This window comes from Oreochromis aureus, linkage group 22 (assembly GCF_013358895.1).
Source record: "Oreochromis aureus strain Israel breed Guangdong linkage group 22, ZZ_aureus, whole genome shotgun sequence".
In the NCBI taxonomy this organism is placed as follows: Eukaryota; Metazoa; Chordata; class Actinopteri; order Cichliformes; family Cichlidae; genus Oreochromis; species Oreochromis aureus.
The window spans coordinates 24649421-24671399 of NC_052962.1; the positions used below are offsets into that span (position 1 = coordinate 24649421).

At 40.3% G+C, this 21979-nt stretch overlaps 1 protein-coding gene across 3 annotated transcripts in view; it reads right to left on the reverse strand.

Moving 5' to 3' along the window:
- The window catches only part of LOC116319444 (oxysterol-binding protein-related protein 10), a 93104-nt gene that overhangs the window by 31828 nt on the left and 39297 nt on the right, over positions 1 to 21979 (reverse strand). For all 3 annotated transcript variants that reach the window (XM_031738780.2, XM_031738779.2, XM_031738781.2), the window contains exons 5-6: positions 16868 to 17065; positions 1851 to 2091 (exon numbers count right to left, since the gene is read on the reverse strand). In XM_031738780.2, the coding sequence (XP_031594640.1) occupies positions 1851 to 2091; positions 16868 to 17065 (439 nt within the window). The remainder of the gene's footprint in view (positions 1 to 1850; positions 2092 to 16867; positions 17066 to 21979) is intronic.

Genomic DNA, 21979 nt, shown 5'->3' on the forward strand with positions numbered 1-21979 from the left:
GGGCAAGGTGAATGCTGGTGCAAAAAGAAGACCAACAAACTGTGAGGACTGGAAGATTCAGGATGCGATCCAAACCCAAACGACCTTCCCAAAGTTACAGAAACAAGCGGGAAAACAACTTTATGGCTCAAACACTCCGATGAATAATCCACAGGGCGTAAATGATGGATCGGGAAATGTTACAGTTTGCTTGCTGGGAGGACAGCGGTTAAGATTTACAGCAGTTACAGCAGATTTCAAAATCCCTAGCACCTCTGTATTAGGGTTGTACCTAAAAATATTCAGCTCTTCAGTATCCATATTCAGTTTATGGATTTACTTTTTTTTTCTAAAAGCAGGAATGAATATCATCTCAGCCTGTCTGCTTCACATCCCTCTCGCTTGTGCTAAAGCAGTTAAAGCCTCTATTCATTCCTAGCAAGAGCTGTATTGGACAGCACTCTACTCCAGTGTGAGAGCTTCTGTAGCTTCCTGCTCTGAGCGATCATTTTACACATAAATGTAGCCACTATGAACTGCTCTGAAGGCCCAGCGGTCAACTTCAACTCACGTTCTTTCTGAACACACCTTCGGTTTACCACTAGCGACCTCTCAAAGAAAAAACTAATTGATGCTAATTGTCTGTGATTTAAATCTTTGGTCTTACAAAACAGCATAAACCCTCCCCAAACAAGTCTACAGCATATTCTTACTTATTTATATTTCCGGTAATATTTCTTTTACCAATAAATTGCCAAATGCAGTACTTCTAAGGCAATATTGCAACACAGATGTATTTTTAGTGGCTTATTAGCAGTCAATTGGCAATAATAGGAAGGAACTGTTGATTTGTCGACAGAAGTGTATCCCCAGATTGTGCCCTAGCTTATGAATAGTTGGTGTGATCCATCCAGCTGTGACTGCAAACAGAATACATCTGCCACTGCCACTTGTTGTTCTTTTTTTTCAATCCTAGGGGCACCGACTGTTTGGTACTCAACAGGTTTTTAGAGGAGTATTACTTTACATCAACCCCTCTCCTCTCCTGGAGAAAACCTTTATCATGCTATTGTTTTATAGAAACCCAGAGAGTATAAATAGATTACAAATATTCCTCTTTGCTTGGGAAAATAGGATTAGATTCCTACATTTGATGGACTTCAATTTCCTTCATCCTTCATCCTCCTTTCTCCTTTCCATTGGTATATTTTCATTATTATATACCCATATAACCACCCTCAGTCTGTAAACGGTTTTAAATAGAAACAACTTTATTGGATCCATTATGATCTGGCACAAAGAGGGTTAAACATGGCAGAGGTCTAACATTTTAGGCACCAGTGTGGATTCCTTTGGCAAAGACTTGAACCTTTGAGATGTTGAAGTGCATAGTATAAGGTTTAAACTCATTCACACATACACCCTGATTTTTTTCTCCTCACATGCATATAGGGTGACAATCTGAAATGTCTGAGCCAGCTCTGTAAACAATACTTTCTGTTAAAATCATTGCCATACGCGCTCCACATTCATGCGTTTACTTGGCACGACCATTCTGAGGACCGCTGGCATTTCAATGCAACTGAGGACATTGAAAAAGACATAAAAATGAATGGAAGCGATACAGAACAACGCTTATGAGAAAAGACACAACAATTTAACACACAAATGCAACATTCAACAACAATTGCTGCAAACGTTTAAGTTCATGGCACCCATCAGGCAGGGACAAGAGGCGCAGTCTAGCTGACACAGCTGGGCCTTGCCGCTGGGCTCGGGAGATGGAGACTGAAAAGACAAGGGGGATGTAGGGCATGAAGGGGTCGGGGGCTCCAGCAGAAGCACTGGAACGGGGCCCGTGGCGGACTCACCGGAGGGGGCTCCGTGGGAGGCGTGGTTGCGCTGGGAGACCTGGGACTGAGGTGGAACCTGGCTGTGGCTCTGAGTCTGTTGGAGGATGTTCAGGCACTCGCCCAGGCAGCTCAGGGTGGCAGCCGACGTAGCTTTGAGCAGGAGCAGGTCCTGATCCAGACAGGAGAGTGGCCCTTTGGTGGGCAGGGAGTCGATGGACTGGACGAGGTTCTTCTGTTGGCCCTCTGCTTGGGACATCACCTGTGGATGCACAGTGACACGTGACATTAAAAAAAATAATAATACAATTAACCATTGCATTACTATAATTTCCAACAGATTTGGGTGTAAATAAACTGAAGTTACGCCCACTGTAATACAGCCCCAATCAAAAGTTAAAGACCAGATGAAAAATGGCAAAAAAATCATATTTTGCATGATTGGATCTTTACAAGGTTCCAAGTAGAGCTTCAACATGCAACAAGAAGAAATGTGAATGAGACAAAACATTTTTTGAGCATGCAATTTGTTGAAAACAACACAAACTGAAACAGGCTGTTTTACAGCTGATCAAAAGTTTAGGACCACACCTCAAAAAAAACCCTGTAAACCCTCCAAAACAGAAATCAAAGTCCCAAACATGAACTCAGTAATGAGTAGCTCCACCGTTATTGTTGATCACTTCAAAAATTCACTGCGGCATGCTTGATGCAAGCGTTTCCATGAGGTGAGTGGGAACATTTCTCCAAGTGTTGAAGACTGCTGCATAGAGGGCATCTGCTGTCTGCAACTGTTGTCTATTTTTGTAAACTTCCCTTGCAGTCGATCCCCAAAGGTTCTCAACTGAATTTAGATCAGGGGAACACACAGATTGGTCGAAAGACTGATGTTATTCTCCTGGAAGAAGTGCCTTTTCCTGCTGGCATTGTGTACTGTAGCGTTGTCCTGTTGAAAAATCCAGTTGTTACCACACAGACGAGGGACCCTCTCAGTCATGAGGGATGCTCTCTGCAACATCTGGACTAAGCCAGCGGCCATTTGACACCCCTGCACCTCCTGAAGCTCAGTTGTTCAAGGAAACGAGGCCTTTGAAGACGTTTCTGGTTTTTGAAGCCTTTCAGCCTCAGTCTGATGATTATGGGGCTGCAGTCAGCACCAGTAACGGCCTTAATTTGGGTCAAGGATCGTCCAGTGTCTTGACGGACAGCCAACTGGATCCTCCGGCTCAGTACTGGTGAAATTTGTTTGGTCTTCCACTTGACTTTTTTGTTCCATAACCCTCAGGATCATTTAAAAAATTCCAAATGACTGCGTCCCACCTCAGCAGCGATGGCGCGCTGCGAGAGACCTCGCTTATGCAGTTCAACAACCCAACAACATTCAAAGAGGAAACGTTTTTTTGCCTTTGCCATCAGAACGTCATGACAGTGTGACTATCTAAAAGAAAATGACAATGAATCCATATTTTTGCACAGATTTGGGCTTATAAAGACATGTGGTCCTAAACTTATGATCAGCTGTAAAACAGCCTGTTTCAGTTTAACTGTTGTTTTCAATAAATTGTATGCTCAAAAAAAATGTTTTGTCTCACTCCCACTTCTTCTTGTTGCATATTGAAACTACTTGGAACCTTGTTAAGATACAAAATATGATTTTTGGTCATTTCTCAAGTGGTCTTAAACTTTTGATCGGGACTGTATTTCACACATATTTTAATGTACAGATGAAACACTTGATGAAAACATGCTGATAATATCTGACATTTTTATTCTCTTTCTTAAAACTAAATCTTTACTCTGCTATTCATTAATAACTCAGTCACACTGGAGTACAAGCAGGACGGCGCCTATGGGCACCTATTCTATTCTTCAGGTACAGGCCTGCAGCAACTACGTCGCTATTTGTGGAGGAATTTCTAATTCAGCTATATGAAGTTCTTTCTACACTCTGAATGTAAGCAGTCCATGTTCACGTCTGTGTAGACGGCAACAAATTTGCAATTTAGTGCGTTTAATCACCACATTATCACAAACAGATTGGTCAAGTTGACAATTGCATGCAATTTAGTTGTCGACTGACAGCAGATTGACTCCGCCTCCGCCGTTTTATCACCACCTTGATGTATCAAAGTAACTTTGAAGACCGCAACTGTGATTGGTTGCAGACCTGGATCTGATTTTTGAAGCAACAATTTTAAATGAAACAAAGCTGCAATTAAAATAGATGCTGCAGTTAATTGTGAAGTGTATTTAGCCTGTATCAACAATTAATGCTCAATTTGCTGCTTTTTGACTTATGTTTGATTAAGAAAAAGAAATTAGGAAATAATTTGTCCATCTTAACAGTCAAAACTTTTGACCTACTGACCTGTTTTTGCATTTTACAGCGGACAACTGACTCATGAATTGCCGAGCTATTTAGTTCCAGCAGTGCTGATTCACTGTGGAAAGAGCAAATCTTTAAAAGTAAGATCAGTTTGTTTGTTTCTTTAAACACCGAGCAGGATCCTAGCATCAGTTTTGGGCTACAGCCCACATTAAAGCTTACTTTTGAGCATTAGAGAGACTCTAATCTGAATGCACACTTTTATTTTGTGGAAAATGGCTTGCAGCATCTTTAAATGTTATCATGTTGGATTAACTGAGGACAGGATTTGAAGTCTGTTTGCACAGGTTATGTTCACAAACCAAACCAAAAATGTCAAGTGCACGCATAAAGAAACAGAAATGAATGTGACTCATCTTTCATCATCTTATACAACAACTTTACTGGCGTGTTGGTGGTGATACCACTTAGCATTAATTCTAGTGGTATAACCTCAGTCTTGACTACTGGAAACAAGCAATCCACACAACCTGCTCCAAGACGAGTGTCAAAAGAAGAAACTGCAAAAACTCGTCAAAGCAGAAAGGTTCTCCTCCGTGCTCCCACAGACACACCGAGTATTTCTTACTCTGAAATTATCTCTGTATGAGTCACCTATCAGAGTCTAAATGCATCACAAAAGAAAGAAGACTAAGCCGCTTCTCGCTTCCAGTGTAATAAGCTTCTCTCAGGGCTAATGAATCTGGGTTGTTTATCACGCCGGAAATGTTGTATTCATTAATATTGAATGGCTTCACAAACACTCGTCCTCTGCGTACACTTCTACAGCACATCTGTCTCCATGCATCAGTACACAGAGCTATTCTGGAGTCACTGAAAAGCTGTTGCAGTGAGGACGATGTGGCAAAGAGATTCACGGGAAGGAATTTCATCCAAAAAATGCACAGTCGTTTTCCAATTATTCAGCTATGCTGAAGTCCTCGGGGAGAAGGATGTCATCTTTTGAATGCTTGTTATAAATAGATTTTTAGTGTATGGTATCACTGATATCATCTCCGCATCACTGTGTCTGTCAAACAATCACAACTTACTCTTTTACTTGAAACAGGATTTGATTTTATTTTCCAGCTAAAATCCTTCACACTGTCACACTCTGTGACACATTACTGTAATTACAGGGCATTATTTAAGGCTTTTCTACATTACCTTGTGACAGAAATCATCATACCACAATATCATGGTTGACATTTTTCCTGTATAAGTGGTAAGTTCAACATGACCAGTCTGTTTTAGCATGAGGCCAAGTATGCTCGATAATATCAAGTGAAATCATAAAGTGATTTATGCCATTTATGCACTCAGTGGAAGTCTCTTTCTGCCACATGTACTTGCACATGTCAAAACACTGATTCTTAAACTTAAATTGGGTCATTTTATCTAATTCCATCTAATTAAAAACCAAACATTTGTCACTTCTTGATGAAAATTATGCCACATTTAAGGGTATTTCAAGGGATGAAGGAAGGAGTGTTTTTAGATATTTTCTGACATTTTTGAGGGGTCTTTTAAAACTTCCACTATCTAGAAAACGTTTTCAGCTAAGTCCTATTATTAGTATGTTTTTGCAGGAGGTAAGGATCTGGTGCAGTGGCCCTATGAACATGATGAATATGAATACAGTTAAACAGGTGCAGCAAAAAGATTATGTTGTTAAAGCAGAGCAAAAGGTGTTTCAATTCAGAGCAGCAGCCAAAGATTATGTTGGCAAGCAGAGCAAGGTGTTTCAATTCAGAGCATGCTGGTTATATGTGACAAAGAAAAAGAGGATGTGTGCTGGTTTGGATTGTTGTGTATAGACCTTGTCTATGAAAAGCTGTGAATCAAACATAAGCCATCTACCTGCAGGTCACCAAATGTGCTTCCATAGCTCAGACATCCAAATCTTTCAGGGACTCCAAGCATCTGCTATTCTGTGTTAAATTGAGAGTCCCGAGAGTCACAATTCATAGACTCGTAGTATCAAATAAAACCTACTTTGAGCTGCTCCCTTAACATGTTTGATTAGGAGTTTTACCCCGGATGTCCTTCCTGATGCAACCCCAAAGGGGATTTGTGTCCCCAGCTAGAATCAATTAGACATTTTCTAAACAATGGCTTTTTAATATGGCAACTCAAAAGCTGATGGTTGAAAGCAGGTTCCTTGTCATGCTCGTGATCTGGTGCTTTGATACAATCACCATTACAGTGATGATCCTCAACATGGAAGTCACATTAGTTTGACACAGAAGTTGATGTTTGTTCTCTGTGTTGAAGTCACAGATGTGCACATCGGTCTGAACGGGAGCGGCAGTGCTGAAAAGTGTCAAGAGGTGCACACCACTGTCATTTTATTTCTTTAAGGAGGACATAGGATCTTTCCTACTCCATGAAAAAGCAAAACATGAAAATAATAACTGAAAGTGAAAAAAGTTACTGTGGCTATTTCGTTTTCTTTTTGAGAAAAAAAAAAGACTTTTAATGTTTTATTTTTTGCAGAGAAAGCATCAGCGGTCTGTTTAATGACATCACTCATTTAACCTGACGTTTTTGAAATTTTTTGCATTTCCTTTTTTCGCTGCTCATCAGCTAACATGTATCATTGAAGTGGATAATCTGTGATCAGCATATGCTGGATGACATAATGGCCACCAGAGCAAAGCCAGCTGTCTGTCTCTCATTTGTATCTGATCTGATTCTGAGCTAACAGCAGTGTTTTTATAAAGAAAACTACTTTTTCTGTCCATCAGGAAACAGACACAGCCTGCATTTTGTTTGGTTTCAGCTTTAGCCCAAATATTCGATATGATACAAAAGATGAATGCTCAGCACATATGCAGCATGGCAGAAAAGCAGAGGTTTGGAGGCGTAATTACATCTGTGTTGCACTAATAATGCCAGAAAGCCGAACATGCCTGAGGGTCTACATTCACCAGAGGGGCCTTTAGGAGGTGGCAATGAAGTTGGAGAGCAAATGTGTTGCTATGCAACCTAAAGTAACTCAGAAAAAGCATACCATGCTCAAAAATAACACAGCTCACTGGGTTTTATGGTCCACAGGAAAAAATGCAGCCACATTTCTTTAGGTAAAAAAAAAAGACATGTTTACACACAAAAGGAAGACAAGACAAAAGCAGATAAAGGAAAAATTTAAAGAGAAAAAAGAGACCGCAGGGTGAAATAATGTTTAAATATATCAGAATATCTGACACAGCATGACAAAGTTATAAAAAGCATTAATAAAAAGTGTCAGTGGTCGAGGCCCACTCAAATAATTAATTATTTTCACAAATTACACAACAGGGAAAAATAATTTAAAAAACTTATTTCAACAACCACTGCTTTCTGTATGTAAATAGCAACAAAGTTAATATGTTTATTAACTTTTATAAGCAGGTAAAACATGAAAAAAAAAAAATCAGAGAGCTTTCAATAATGGCACCTTCCCCCGCCACAGACAGACAGACAGACAGACAGACAGAGTGCTCTCAGGAGCCAAGAGGACCAGCGATGCTTCCAGAAATAGCATAACCCCAATGATCCAGCTCTACCACGGCAGTGTAAGTGCCCAGTGGTGCTGCTGCACCGACAGCCGAGGCGTTTGATGAGTTCACATCAGCCAGCTGTGACAAGCTGGCTTTGGAGAGACGGTTATGTGGTCTGACTGCCACCGTCACGCACTCAGCGAAGGGACAGATGGATGAAAGGTGACAACGTGACAATGGCCCGAACATTCAACCGAAACCTCGTCGATACATCAGGATAGCAATTACTGCTGTCAGCGCGATAAAGATTTTTAGAAAATACTGAACTGTACTGAGATAATGAGCAGACACAGAAGCTCTCCAGCACTGAGACATTAGAAGAATCATATTTAAAACACACATTTACAGCAGATTATTATTAAGTTTATTTAAATAGGTTATGTTAGAGGCATTAATTGTTTAGATTTCAAATGTGTAATGAATGACAGTATAGTATGGGATGTATAGCAACTTGTATGTGTTTGTGTGGTTATACAGCACAAATAACCTCAATATTCAAACATATGAAAATTCTGCAAGTTTGAATGACACTATTTTACTTTTTATTTATCACAGTGATTTGTTTAATATCAGAGTCACTGTAATAACCAGGTTCTGATATATAAAATGTGTCCACATAAATATTCAAGCTATGATAACAACTGGCGAACATAATAATATGGAATTAGTAGAAAACCAAACAGAAATGAGCCATCTGTTTGTCCTTTCATGAATTCAGCACAACACTGCCAATTTACCGCAGCCAACTCTGCCTTTGAACTGACCTGCAAGTTCACAAGCTACAAATTATCTCATCTTTGGAACAAACAGCATTCACATTCAGTGATCACATACGGGTGAGAGGGATGACGTTTTCAGGTTCAGCTCGTGAGCTTGGAGGGCAAGGTGCATCCACGCACTGTAGGGGCGAATCTCTCAGGCACAGAAAGTGTTGTGAAAAAGTATTTGCCCCATTCTTGACTTCTATTTTCTGCACTCTTACATGTCTCAGATCAAACAACTTTTAATACTAGACATAGATTTTTGCAAAGCCAAAGCATTATCTGCTCTGAGTCCGGAGGTTGACTAGTCCACTCCAAAACCTTCATTTTGTTTTCTTTGAGGGGTTCAGAGCCGGACTTGTTGGTGTGTTTTACATTACTGTTGTGCTGCATAACCCAAGCGGCGTTGAGCTTCAGTGTACAAACTGATGGTTGGATAGTCTCCTTCAGGATTTCTTGGTAGAGAGCAGACGGTCCAGAAGCAGCAAAGCAGCCCCACACCGTCACACTACCTCCACCATGTTTGACTGTCAGTATATGTTCTTTGTTAGAACTATTCAAACCTGCCAAAACATTCAGCCTTGCCACACAATATCTTTCCAAATGTCTTGGGGACCATCAAGACTTTTTTGGCAAATACAAACTTTTCCATGGACGCTATTTTTAGCCCACTCTCTTTCTTATTGTTGAATCATGAACTCTAATCCTTAGCTGATGCATGCGAGGCCTGCCGATGTTATTCTGCGTTCTTTTGTGAGCTCCTGGATTAGTCATTGATGAGATAAGTTTGGTAGGTTGGCCACTCCTGGGAAAGTTCACCACTGTTACAAGTTTTCTCCATTTGTGGATGATGGCTCTTACCGTGGTTCACTGGAGTCCCAAAGACTTTGAGATGGCTTTGTAACAATTTTCAAGCTAAAAGATGTCAATGATTTCTCAGCTGTTCTCAGGCTTTGTGAGATTATTTAGCCTACTTCACTTTGTAACACAGGTTTTATTTAAGTGATTTATTATCAGGCCTGTGAAACTGAACTTCTTCTGCAAAATGTGCTCACAGTTAATTCATGATTCAACAAAGGGTCCAGGAAGGTTTGGATAACTTGTGGGAGAGGGTTTGTGCGCCTTAGTGAACACTGCATCTATAAGGTCAGGGGCAATTTGCCCTTGGTAAGCTCTCCCACTGCAAACTAGTTCCAGGTAAAGGACCAGTCCAAGAGCGATTCACCTTATGGAGGAAAAAGCTGTGATAGAGAGCCTTACAGGAAGCAAGAGAGTGGTGTTTATGAATATTATCAGCTGTAGTAACCAGAAAATAAATTGGATGTACAACAAAACATCCCAGATGCTGCTGTTTGATCATAAATCTACTATGTAATCAGCATGCAGCAGCTTTCTGGCCTCTACAGTGTGCAGTTGTGTATAACTCACAGCACAAGCAGACTCCTGCACTATCAGCTCCAGTATACTGGCCTGTTACGAATAAAGGATGGAAAACAAATGACAAGAGGAAGAAGGGAAGGCAGGAGGAGGCTGAGGGAGGAGAAGTGGAATAGAAGACATGATGAGAGATGGAGAGGAGCTAAATGATGGCAGATATGAATCAGGTCACAGAAAGAAGCAACCTAATTCTTCCGGTCCAAAAGAATGTGAAGCCTTACAGAGGATGAATCATGCATCACAGAGGGCCTTGTTTTCTGTCTGTGGAGGAAAGGCAGGCACCAGAGGAATGTTTGTTTTGCTTAATGATCACACCATCTGCTTGTTATTTACTCAAACTGTCCCTGGTTCATTCTGAGGAGAGACACTCTGCTCCTGAGAGGTGAGAAATGATCCTCCACTCATACTGATCACTAGCTTCTTCTTTTTCTGTCACAGAGTGAATCATTTAGGCGTGATATTCTTAGCATGGGGAGACAGACGCACAGCGTGGCGCATCTTGAATGGGGAATTTAACAAGTCGAAGTCAGCCAGGTCTTCAGCGAGCAAGAAAGGCTTAAAAGAAAGAGCTCCACATGAAACATTGATGCTCCTCCAAAGAGTGTCTTCAGACTCGCATGCAGGGGAAACTGTTGAGTTAAACAGCAGGCTTTAATACACTGTTTAGTGTTGGGCGGGACAGCGACTCAAGGTTAACAGATCCTCCAGTGAGATGTCAATTACATGACAAGTTATTAGGCAAAAAAACCCTCTTCTGTTTGTCATTCTGGTCCAAAGCTCAGAAATCCACAGATAAAGATTGTCTCCTTATCCCTGTAACCTCCAGCTGAGCAACACAGTCAAGATATGCTCAATAATAAAAACAAAAAACCCCAAAAAGAGTAGCCGACTCATGACTGAAATAATGATTTAAAGTTAAAAATAGCAAACATTTGAAGGTCCCCGCTTTTCAGATCTTTCACATTTTTGCAGATTGTAATTTTCTTGACCAATTACTGACAGCATACACAAACAAAAATGTACTTTTTTTAAAGCAAAATTGTCTTTTCATAATAAAAGAAACTTCACAATTTTCTTCACAAAAGTGCTCTGATTCTGGAAAGACCAAAAAATGAACTGAAAATGAACTGAATGAACAACATATTTCATACAACAAAAAATATTAGATACTTCCAATGCATCAATTTCCAGTATGCTTAGAACTTCTCCAGATAACAGGTCATCCATCCTTTTCTCTTTTTCACTCATCTCCATAATTTTCCTGTACCTGATTTGATCCTTTGCTCATAACGAGGCTGCAAGCTTGTAGCTGGTTCCGAGGTTTATTGTTGTGCACGCTTTTGTGGCAGTCCCGCTGCGTTTTACTTTGGAAAATGTTGCAAATTCATTCGCACTGAATGGCTTCCACACTAACTGCATGCTAGCGTGTCGCTGACAGTTGTGCGACACTGTGCATGTGTTGTTAATGAATGAAAATGCTGGAAATCAGCAGATTCCAGTTTATGGAGGAAGGAAATATATATTTCTGAAAAGGTGTGAGGTGAGAAACGATGCCAAAAGCTGATCAACAGACTGGTGACCTGTCCAGGTTGTACCCCACCTGTCACAGTATTACAGCTGAGACAGACTCCAGTGCGCCCAAGATGTCGATTGAAAAATGGATGGACAGATATAATTTGCCTCAATTTTCAGGCTGAAAAAAAAAAACATTTATGGTTTATTTTAACAAGTTTCCAAAGGTGCTGTGTCATATCAGATTCCCCGAATTGCATATGCTCACCTGGATCAGCTTTACGTGAATTGAGCAGTGCAAACCAAATGCATTGCATGGCTGATTACACAGACTACTTAATGGGAACTGCACTCACGTAATGCTCAGTGGGTTTGTCGCTACACAATTACTTGCACCACAATTAGGGAAGGAATAATGCAACAAAAAAGGGTGAAAATTAAAATATTCAATAATATTTCAGGTCTTAATTTAGGTTTGCATAGTTGAAAGACAAAAACATATCAGAAAGTATCTTATAAAGATAAACCAACATTTTCTGACATGTCCGGCATGACCTCATACCTGTCAGCCTCTGTTTCCATCCTCAGTACCAACAGTTTACATGGGCAGAAGTATTTTACATTTAGAAAACCTCTCGTCTCTCTTTGTCCATGTTTCCTCCTTTTTCCTAACTGTCATCATCTCTCCATAATTTAGCGGCCAGATGCACAGCTGCTTGGCAACGATCCGAAAAGAACATTTTGTCTCTAAACAAAAACGGGTGAAAGAAAAACCGCAGCGGCAGAAGGCTGTATAGTTCACCAGCTAAGCATACAATCATGTCTTCATCGTGTCTATTAGTTTTGCTTTACCAACCTCACTTCAAGCCTAATGTTGTGCAATTAATCAATTTAAATCAGCTGCAGACAAGCCTATTAAGAAGTGATGGGAGAAAAGAAGGGAAAAAAAAACAATCTTCTCTGGAAAGATAAGCGGGAAAGAGTGAACGACCGTTCTGAGAGTACAGAGATGTAGCACATGGGGACAAAGTGGTAACTAGAACTGACAGGACTGGTGAATGAGGCGGGGAGAATTAATGAGGATTTGAACTTCAAACTACATCAAAAGTTACCGGAAATGTCAAGTGAGGAGATTTTTTAATTAACTTACGCTGTGCTTCCAAGTTTTAACTCTCACAGAAATCATAAAACTGTTTAAACGTAGCATTAGTACAGTACACACTTTCAGGGATGAACTGAGCAACACTGCGTGGAATATCAACGGTTTACAGTTTAGTCTTTTCTCTAGCTTTTTTTTGCAAATTGATGATTGCACAAACTGCTTCTGTCACCAGACACATTAATCAGTATTGATATATATGCAATAAAAATGCCAACCATGCTGAACTTACAGTAAAGAGTGAGCACACTGCAGTCAGTGTCAGGCCTGCCAAGATGCCAGAAATATCTGCTGAACTCACTGCACCAGTGTCTCACCTGAGACTTTTACAATCTCTGAAGACAAAGGTCACAGAAAATATAGCACAGCTTTTTTTTTTTTTTTTTTTTTAAAAAGATTTATTTTTCGCCTTTATTTTGACAGGATAGGAAAGTAGATGAGAAATAAGTCAAGAGAGGGGGGAGATAACATGGCCTGAATCAGACTCAAACCCAGGCCTTGCAATGGACTTTCGGGCTATAGATCGCCTTTTTAACCTGAAGTTTGGGTGAAATAAGGAGAAAGGACAACCAACAACTACAGGGAGTGCAGAATTATTAGGCAAATGAGTATTTTGTCCACATCATCCTCTTCATGCATGTTGTCTTACTCCAAGCTGTATAGGCTCGAAAGCCTACTACCAATTAAGCATATTAGGTGATGTGCATCTCTGTAATGAGAAGGGGTGTGGTCTAATGACATCAACACCCTATATCAGGTGTGCATAATTATTAGGCAACTTCATTTCCTTTGGCAAAATGGGTCAAAAGAAGGACTTGACAGGCTCAGAAAAGTCAAAAATAGTGAGATATCTTGCAGAGGGATGCAGCAGTCTTAAAATTGCAAAGCTTCTGAAGCGTGATCATCGAACAATCAAGCGTTTCATTCAAAATAGTCAACAGGGTCAAAAGAAGCGTGTGGAAAAACCAAGGTGCAAATTAACTGCCCATGAACTGAGAAAAGTCAAGCGTGCAGCTGCCAAGATGCCACTTGCCACCAGTTTGGCCATATTTCAGAGCTGCAACATCACTGGAGTGCCCAAAAGCACAAGGTGTGCAATACTCAGAGACATGGCCAAGGTAAGAAAGGCTGAAAGGCGACCACCACTGAACAAGACACACAAGCTGAAACGTCAAGACTGGGCCAAGAAATATCTCAAGACTGATTTTTCTAAGGTTTTATGGACTGATGAAATGAGAGTGAGTCTTGATGGGCCAGATGGATGGGCCCGTGGCTGGATTGGTAAAGGGCAGAGAGCTCCAGTCCGACTCAGGCGCCAGCAAGGTGGAGGTGGAGTACTGGTTTGGGCTGGTATCATCAAAGATGAGCTTGTGGGGCCTTTTCGGGTTGAGGATGGAGTCAAGCTCAACTCCCAGTCCTACTGCCAGTTTCTGGAAGACACCTTCTTCAAGCAGTGGTACAGGAAGAAGTCTGCATCCTTCAAGAAAAACATGATTTTCATGCAGGACAATGCTCCATCACACGCGTCCAAGTACATCCACAGCGTGGCTGGCAAGAAAGGGTATAAAAGAAGAAAAACTAATGACATGGCCTCCTTGTTCACCTGATCTGAACCCCATTGAGAACCTGTGGTCCATCATCAAATGTGAGATTTACAAGGAGGGAAAACAGTACACCTCTCTGAACAGTGTCTGGGAGGCTGTGGTTGCTGCTGCATAATGTTGATGGTGAACAGATCAAAACACTGACAGAATCCATGGATGGCAGGCTTTTGAGTGTCCTTGCAAAGAAAGGTGGCTATATTGGTCGCTGATTTGTTTTTGTTTTGTTTTTGAATGTCAGAAATGTATATTTGTGAATGTGGAGATGTTATATTGGTTTCACTGGTAAAAATAAATAATTGAAATGGGTATATATTTGTTTTTGTTAAGTTGCCTAATAATTATGCACAGTAATAGTCACCTGCACACACAGATATCCCCTAAAATAGCTAAAACTAAAAACAAACTAAAAGCTACTTCCAAAAACATTCAGCTTTGATATTAATGAGTTTTTTGGGTTCATTGAGAACATGGTTGTTGTTCAATAATAAAATTATTCCTCAAAAATACAACTTGCCTAATAATTCTGCACTCCCTGTAGTCTGTATTAATTAAAAACTTTCCAGTTAATCAGAATTCCAGGCTCATCTTTGTTTTGTCCACCGTTTCTATCTGTAACATCTACTTAAGATAAGTGTCATGTGACAAGTGGGTAACGATAGTTCAGGGACATCAGTAAATTATATTTGAGGCTTCACAGTATAAAGGGTGACAAACATAAAATTATATTATATAAAACATGCTTAATTTAAATGCCCATTTGGGGAGGTATTTGCCTGTGATGAGGGGTTTTTAACCACTGGAAAGAATTCCTGTGCAATCCTCAAATCCCAACACCTTGATGCTCAACATGGATGATTCTGTGCATCAGTCAAATGTTATTACTTCACTCTTCTCTGCAACTGGCTGCTAGACCAACAACAGCACAAGAAAGAGTAGCCCACACATCAGTAATACCACATATTTTCACAATACCCTCATGTGACAGCACACACTCACTGCAGGTAGACGGGGAGTCCAAACCTGCCCACGCACTGCTAACACGTTACCACCGCTGAACCATAATTTCCTCATCATCCACCCTGCTCCATGTCTTTATGCCACTTTTAAACACGCATTTCTTCACATTGATATAAGTCGCATCAGCTTTTCATACGTCAAAGTAGTCAGGGTACTCTTTTCAAAGTCCTGCTCACAATGAATGGCTCCTTCTTATAAAAGTCGCAATGACAATTGATGTGAAAACAAAACAAGCGGCTGAATTATCTGTTAGCTTCAACGTAGCTATAGCCTCATAGCCTTTATATACAGTGCTTTGTATCTGTGTCCATGCTGTTGTTTCTTACCAGAGGAATGCTGCCCATCTACTTCTGCGGGAGAACACAAATCCCCGCAGTATATATGCTCAACTATTCACGAAGGATAATTTTAATCAGCTGCACAGTTATGCAAGATACTGTTGGTAAAAGAAATAAAATCTATGACTATTTACACGGAAGAAGCTGTAGGAAACAAATGTTTGATATTTCTGCCTTTACTGTAATATGGATTTATTTGCAATTACACAATTTCTAAATATTAAATTGCTAAATCTATGTGCTTGAAAATCAGTAAAATGTCAGGCACTCAGAAGATTTCCTGTTGTCTGATTTACTCACCTCATAAAAAAAGCAAAAAAAATATCAGTTTTTCTAAAAAAAAAAAAAAAAAAAAAAAAAAATCCCCTTAACAGCAATAAAATGAAGAAAAAAATAAATCTCTGAACACTCGAGTTTGTCTGCTGTGTTGTCGTAAGAAAACTCTGACGTGATGCATTATGCATCACTTGATGTACTGTCCCGTCTCGTGTGCGCCGTGGTGCTCTGTCACCATTGTTGTTAAGCCTGAATGAAGCTGTGAGGAGCATTAATGTTAAAGTGACCCACATCCGAATGACAGACTTCTGCTACTTCAACAGAGTGTTACACCGCAGAGAGGCTTTAGTTTTTCAAAGTAAAACATTTCTGCTAATGGACATAAAAATACTCAAATTAAATATAATTACTAGATAACCAATCTGTAAAAACTTTTCAAAACAGCCTCTTATGAGTCAGACTGTAGAAAGTATTTCCTTAGGTGGAATACCAAAATGGTATCATTACTTAAAAAAAAAAAAAAAAAAAATCATGTCTTTGGAAAACACTGCTCACTGCTGGCATTAATAAAAAAGCCATTACAGAGAATTAGTACAAAACTGTGCTGGATACCCTCAAGCAGTGGACAGACACAGCTGAATAATCTTTATAATGAAGAAAAGATGTTAAGGAGTGACCGTCTCCAGTAAAGACGGAGAAAAGAACTGCCGAGAGGAAGAGGAGGTTTCCTTCCCGCGATTCTCTTGTGTCAGACAGAAACTGACACAAACATGCCAAGCTCTAGTTGGGTTCTCTGTTTCTTTATGTATTTTATCAATTAATAAATAAAATTTTCTGGAAAAATGAAACTATTCTTTAATATAGTTCTTGTAATATATAATTAAAGACAGTTTCTTACAAGGGAAAAATTCAGAAAGAAAGTGTGCTGAAGAAGGAAAATCTGGGTTCAATAAATCTAAAAGGTGAAAACACACGCCCACTCATAAGTCAAAAGGCGTGTTGTTACTGTTACGACTTCTCCACCCACCTCTTTGACCTCCAGCAGCCGGCCTGGGTATTGACTCTTGGCTCGTCGAGCTGCAGCTGGAGATTTGTGGTGAGTGATCGTGACGATGTTGCTGGGTGTGGCGGGGTGACCCAGGTGCCTCGGAGATCCCGGGGATGAAGTTGGTGTTAGGTGGGGTAGGAGGGAGAAACTACGGGTCCGACCAGAGGAAGAGGAGCCCTGGAAGATGGGATTTAAAGATGACAGGAACATGATGATGTAAAGGAAAAAGTAAAGGAAAAGAAACAATAAAAATCTATATATAATGATTAAAAAAAAATAATAAATAAGGGTTTAGTAAGATGTATTCACTGTTACACATAAATGGAGAGTAGTTTTATGTTTATGAGCTTCATGCTAATGTTAATGTTGTGCATTTTATTATGATGTCACCTAGTGACACGGATCCGTGTGACTTCCAACTCATCACAGCCAACGCCTTAAAACCTTTAAACTCACTGGGTAAGTCATGGTAAATGAACTGTTACTTAAACCGTACTAATCTTACTGAGCACTACACGCCACTTTCATCCACTGACACACAATGATACAGTGATTTGTGCTACAGTCATTTGGCAAAAAAAGTACAACCTCTTTCAATTCAAGGTATTACATATCAGGACATAATGGGAAAAAATGAACTGGTCCTAAGCTGGTCTTGAAATTAGGTAAATACAACCTCATATGAACAACAACACATGACATATTAAAGCATGTTATTTATTTGTAAAATACAGTAGCAGGAGCAGTGTGTGAAGTACACCCTTACTGCTCTCTTAGGAATTAAGAGAGTAAGTAGCAGCCGGGTGCTGCTAACCAACTGCACTTAACTAACTGATGAGACTCTACAGCCCACAGTATGTTAAACATTCATGGCAGAACTATTTGGAAAAACAGCAAGCATTTTCTCTCTAAAATGAGAATGACAGCAAAGCCAAAAAAGCCAAGACTCTCCTTGAGAAAGATGAGACCAAAGTGAAGATATTTGCTCACATTTGCACAGCAAAAACCAAACGCAGCATACCAACTGTCAGGCACAGTGGTGGAGAGGTGATGGTTTGGGCCTGTTTTGCAGCCACAGGACCTGAACACCTTGCAGTCAAAGAGAAAACTTGGAAACATACCAAAGTATTTTAGAGTCAAATGTGAGGCCATCTGTCTGGCAGGTAAATCTGGGCTGAAAGTGGTCATAGCCCCTATTTACCAATATGTGAAAACACAAATTTACCATTGGATTTATGGGATATGTGCCAACCTCCTGTTCTGTTCTAACCACCATGTGTACGTTAATAAATCAATTGCAAGGGAAAATCCTGCAGGCGAGAGTCCAACTGAAGAAAGTGAAACAAATGTGTCCAAAGACGAAGCCAGAAAACCTCCAGATTAAATGATGGAGGTTTGGACATCAGTCAAAGTCAAGTCCTTAATCCAATCAACTGCGGTGGGACCTAAAGAGAGCTGTGCGTAGATGGATGCCTGCAAACCTCAACGAACTTTCGTCCATAACGATGTGAGAGACTGATAAAAGCCAAAACAAGCTGCTTAAATGTGGTTCTGCCAACAACTGAATCATGGAGTCATTGAATTTTGGCTTAGTTTGTGTTAAATAAATGTTGACACAGTGTGATATGTCATGCATCTTGTTGTTCCCCAGTAAAACTGTTACCTAAAAACATGTTTTCTCATACAAGCATGTGAATTGATAGGCGGTGGGTGCCTCAGCTGAGTTTTATCAAAAGATAGAATCAGCCTTTTTGTTGTTTTGTTTCCCTCTGCGGCAAAGCTTAAGTCACATCACATCTTTCATTTTGATCCCTCCTTTGCTTCCCCCTCTGTGACTCTTGTCTCCTCACTTCGCTGACCTCCACGCTCACACAGGCAGCGATGTCAGACCAGTATCTCCCTCTCTCTTAGTATACTGCAGCAGAGAGGCAGCGCAGATTTATCCCCCAGAAGACCACAGAGGTCTGGTCACAGCAGCGGTGAAAATAAAATGGATCAAATAAACAACTTCCACCCCAGAGCACCACACAATGAGAGGGAAACAAATGGCCTTCCCTTTTCTGGGAGAGATGCTGCTCACTCTGCAGTAACCGAGGGGATCAAACCCATCACGAACCTGCCGTTGTTACATACCACACAGATAATCAGGGGGTCCTTTCAGATAATAAAACTGCTCACAAGTTAAGAATATTTTCCTTCTGATTAGATGCATCACCAAAGTCTAAACAGAAGGTCGGTACTTGTGAAGCAGTTCTAACAGAAAATAATCAGCTTACGGGAGAGTACATTGTTGTATTGTGCGCGGCTAAGCCACGAGCTATGAGTATGAGGAAAAGACACAGTGTTTCAGGAGTGTGAACAGATAGACACGCTGAGGTTTTGTCCTCCAAAAACTGGCAAAGAGCCCCAAAGCACTTTAATAAACTGCAACAGAAAAAATAAGAAAGCTGAAAAGAAAAAGGAGGACCAGAGCTGGAAGGAAGGAGGACAGACATGTATTTAAATAATCAGAGCTCTTTTAGATAAGTACAGTCCTCTCTTACCATTTCACTTCTATCTAAAATTAACTGCTGAAATCGTTAAGTTCAATAAATAAATAAATCAGCAACTGCAAACTTAATGTGATAATACTTTACTAATTTATCTTAAAGAGAAAAGCAGAGGTCTTACAGGTCTTACTGGGGGACAGGGATCTTTCAAAGAATGTGGCCTCGGTACACTTCCTGTTAGTCTAAGCCTGCGGTACAGAAGTCCTATCTTTACAACAACACTTGTGTGGGCAGACCTGGCCCTCTGTGAGGCATCAGGAGTAGACAGGAAAGTCAGCACCACAGGGAAAGACACTTATTACAAACAACTAGCTATTCAGCAATAAACCTGGTTAGAGTGTCTGAAAATAGCTCAGTACTGAGACACTAGAGCTGGGCAATATAAGATTTTTTCATATCACGATATGTTTTTTTCATTTCAGGCGATAACGATATATATCACGATATAAGCCAAATAACTACATTTGTAAGATTTAAATGTGCCGTTGCTCACAAGTAAAATGTGAAATAATTAGCAGGTTGTTTTAATTAAAATATTTATTTCCCATAATAAGTTCAACAGGGCAGATGTACTTAAGGAACATGAGACTTCAGTTTCAGATAAATAAAGGCAAATATTGCAAACTACACAAAAGGCAGCCGCTAAAGCGTTTAAGTTTCAAAATAGAACAAACAAAACAGACCACTAAATTGTCAATTCCACTTAGAAACAAAATTTTAATTCTAAAAATAAATCTTAGTTTGTTTTACAGAAGAACAGACAAAATTGACTAACTTTTGTCAATATCAAATAAACTGAGAACTAAAAGGAAATTCTCAATCTCTCCTTGTTGTATAGCTTAGCTTTTCAAACAGTTTTAACAGTTACTTTAGTCTGACAAAAGCCGAATGAATAATTAGCGCTTTCAGTCAGAGATTGAGCATGCACCGCTTTATTGTATTTCCAGACTTGCTTTCGGCACAATTTACAGTGCGCGCTACTCTGTTTTTTGTCAGACTTGAAATAGCCGAAATACCTCCACACTACGGAACTTCTGTGGCCCTTCCGTTCGACAAGCTCTCCGGCATTGGAACCATCATCTGTTTTTTCTTCGGTAACCTTCGCTCACGCTCTCGGTTGATTTTTCTCTAGTCGGCAAACTCATTTCCTTCATTACCCGGGCTGCACGGCTGCAAAAACAAATACACATGTGCGCCTTGACACTTGTGCTGTACGTAACAAGTCACGTGACGTGACGCTGTGGCTGTGATTGGTTCGGCTCTGCGCTACTTAATTTGGATTGGCTGTTCTTTTTCTTTTTTTTTAAGAGGACAAGAGAGATGAGGTCTATCGCAATAGTTTAATTTTTCTATCGAGAAAAAGTTATTTCGCAATACATATCGTTATCGTTTTATCGCCCAGCTCTATGAGACACTAAATGGAAAAAAATACTGGGCCACAGACACATTACACCTGCAGCAGCTGTTGGGCCACCGAAACCCACGCCATGAAGCTCCCAGCACACAGATTTGGTACTGATGGTACTGATGGTACTGATGGTAATACCAGAGCTTTTAGTTCACTCTGTCGTTAAGTACCTGCTCATACAGGGTCGTCTCATAGTTGTGGTTTTCTCTCCACCTTTTTAGGGTTTTTACCCAACAATAAAGCACTATGAGGTGACAGCTGCTGTAATTTGGCCTTATATAAATGAAACTGAATTAAAATGAAATTGCAGTCATTGAGCTAGCAGAGAGTTGGCGCCTTTTACACACCTTGCACCTCAGCACTGGACAACCCCGCTCTTTAACTGCTGTGGTTCTTAAATACTCTAATTTGCAACAATATCACTGACCATACATCAGGGAATATGTACGAGGGAAGAAATTTCTGACTGACTTGTTTTAACAGTGGCTCCCTACTACGGTGCCACACTTGAATTTGCTGAGCGCTTTAGAATGACACAGTCTTTCATAAATGCTTGTAGGTGCTTGATTTTATACAGTTGTATTAACAGATGTGGCCCATTACTTTGACCAGGTGGGTGTCCCCATGCAAAACTTTCAAGTGTGAATTGATCAAAGTCTATTCAAAGGCTGAAGTCAAACGAGTGGGGATCACACATCACTTGCATGCAGTTTCTTTAATTGAGCAGAAACAGCTGTATCAGTCTAACTCACAGGGCATATTTTGCCTTCTTGTGCCCTCAGGAGGGGTGTGTGCACATTTCCAGCTTCACAACAAAAGAAATAATAAGGTCGCTGGCCAATTTATCAGGCTGCTAATCAGCTTGATAACTTCAAAGGCTTTTACAGAGAAACTGAAGCCATGTCACGTGAATTTAGACTATCGCGACAGAATGGTGGAGCCGGCTACCTGCAGGACCCTGTTTGCTGACTCCAACAGATGCGACCTCTGATATTTTGGCAGCACTGCAATAAACAAGGTCAACTTGTCCTGTGGGAAATGATGGGAAGATCCTCAGGTGAAGCGATATAAGTGTCTATTCATTTATTTAAGAGTTGAACATGCTTTGTTGAACATGGGGCCTTCTTAGACTGG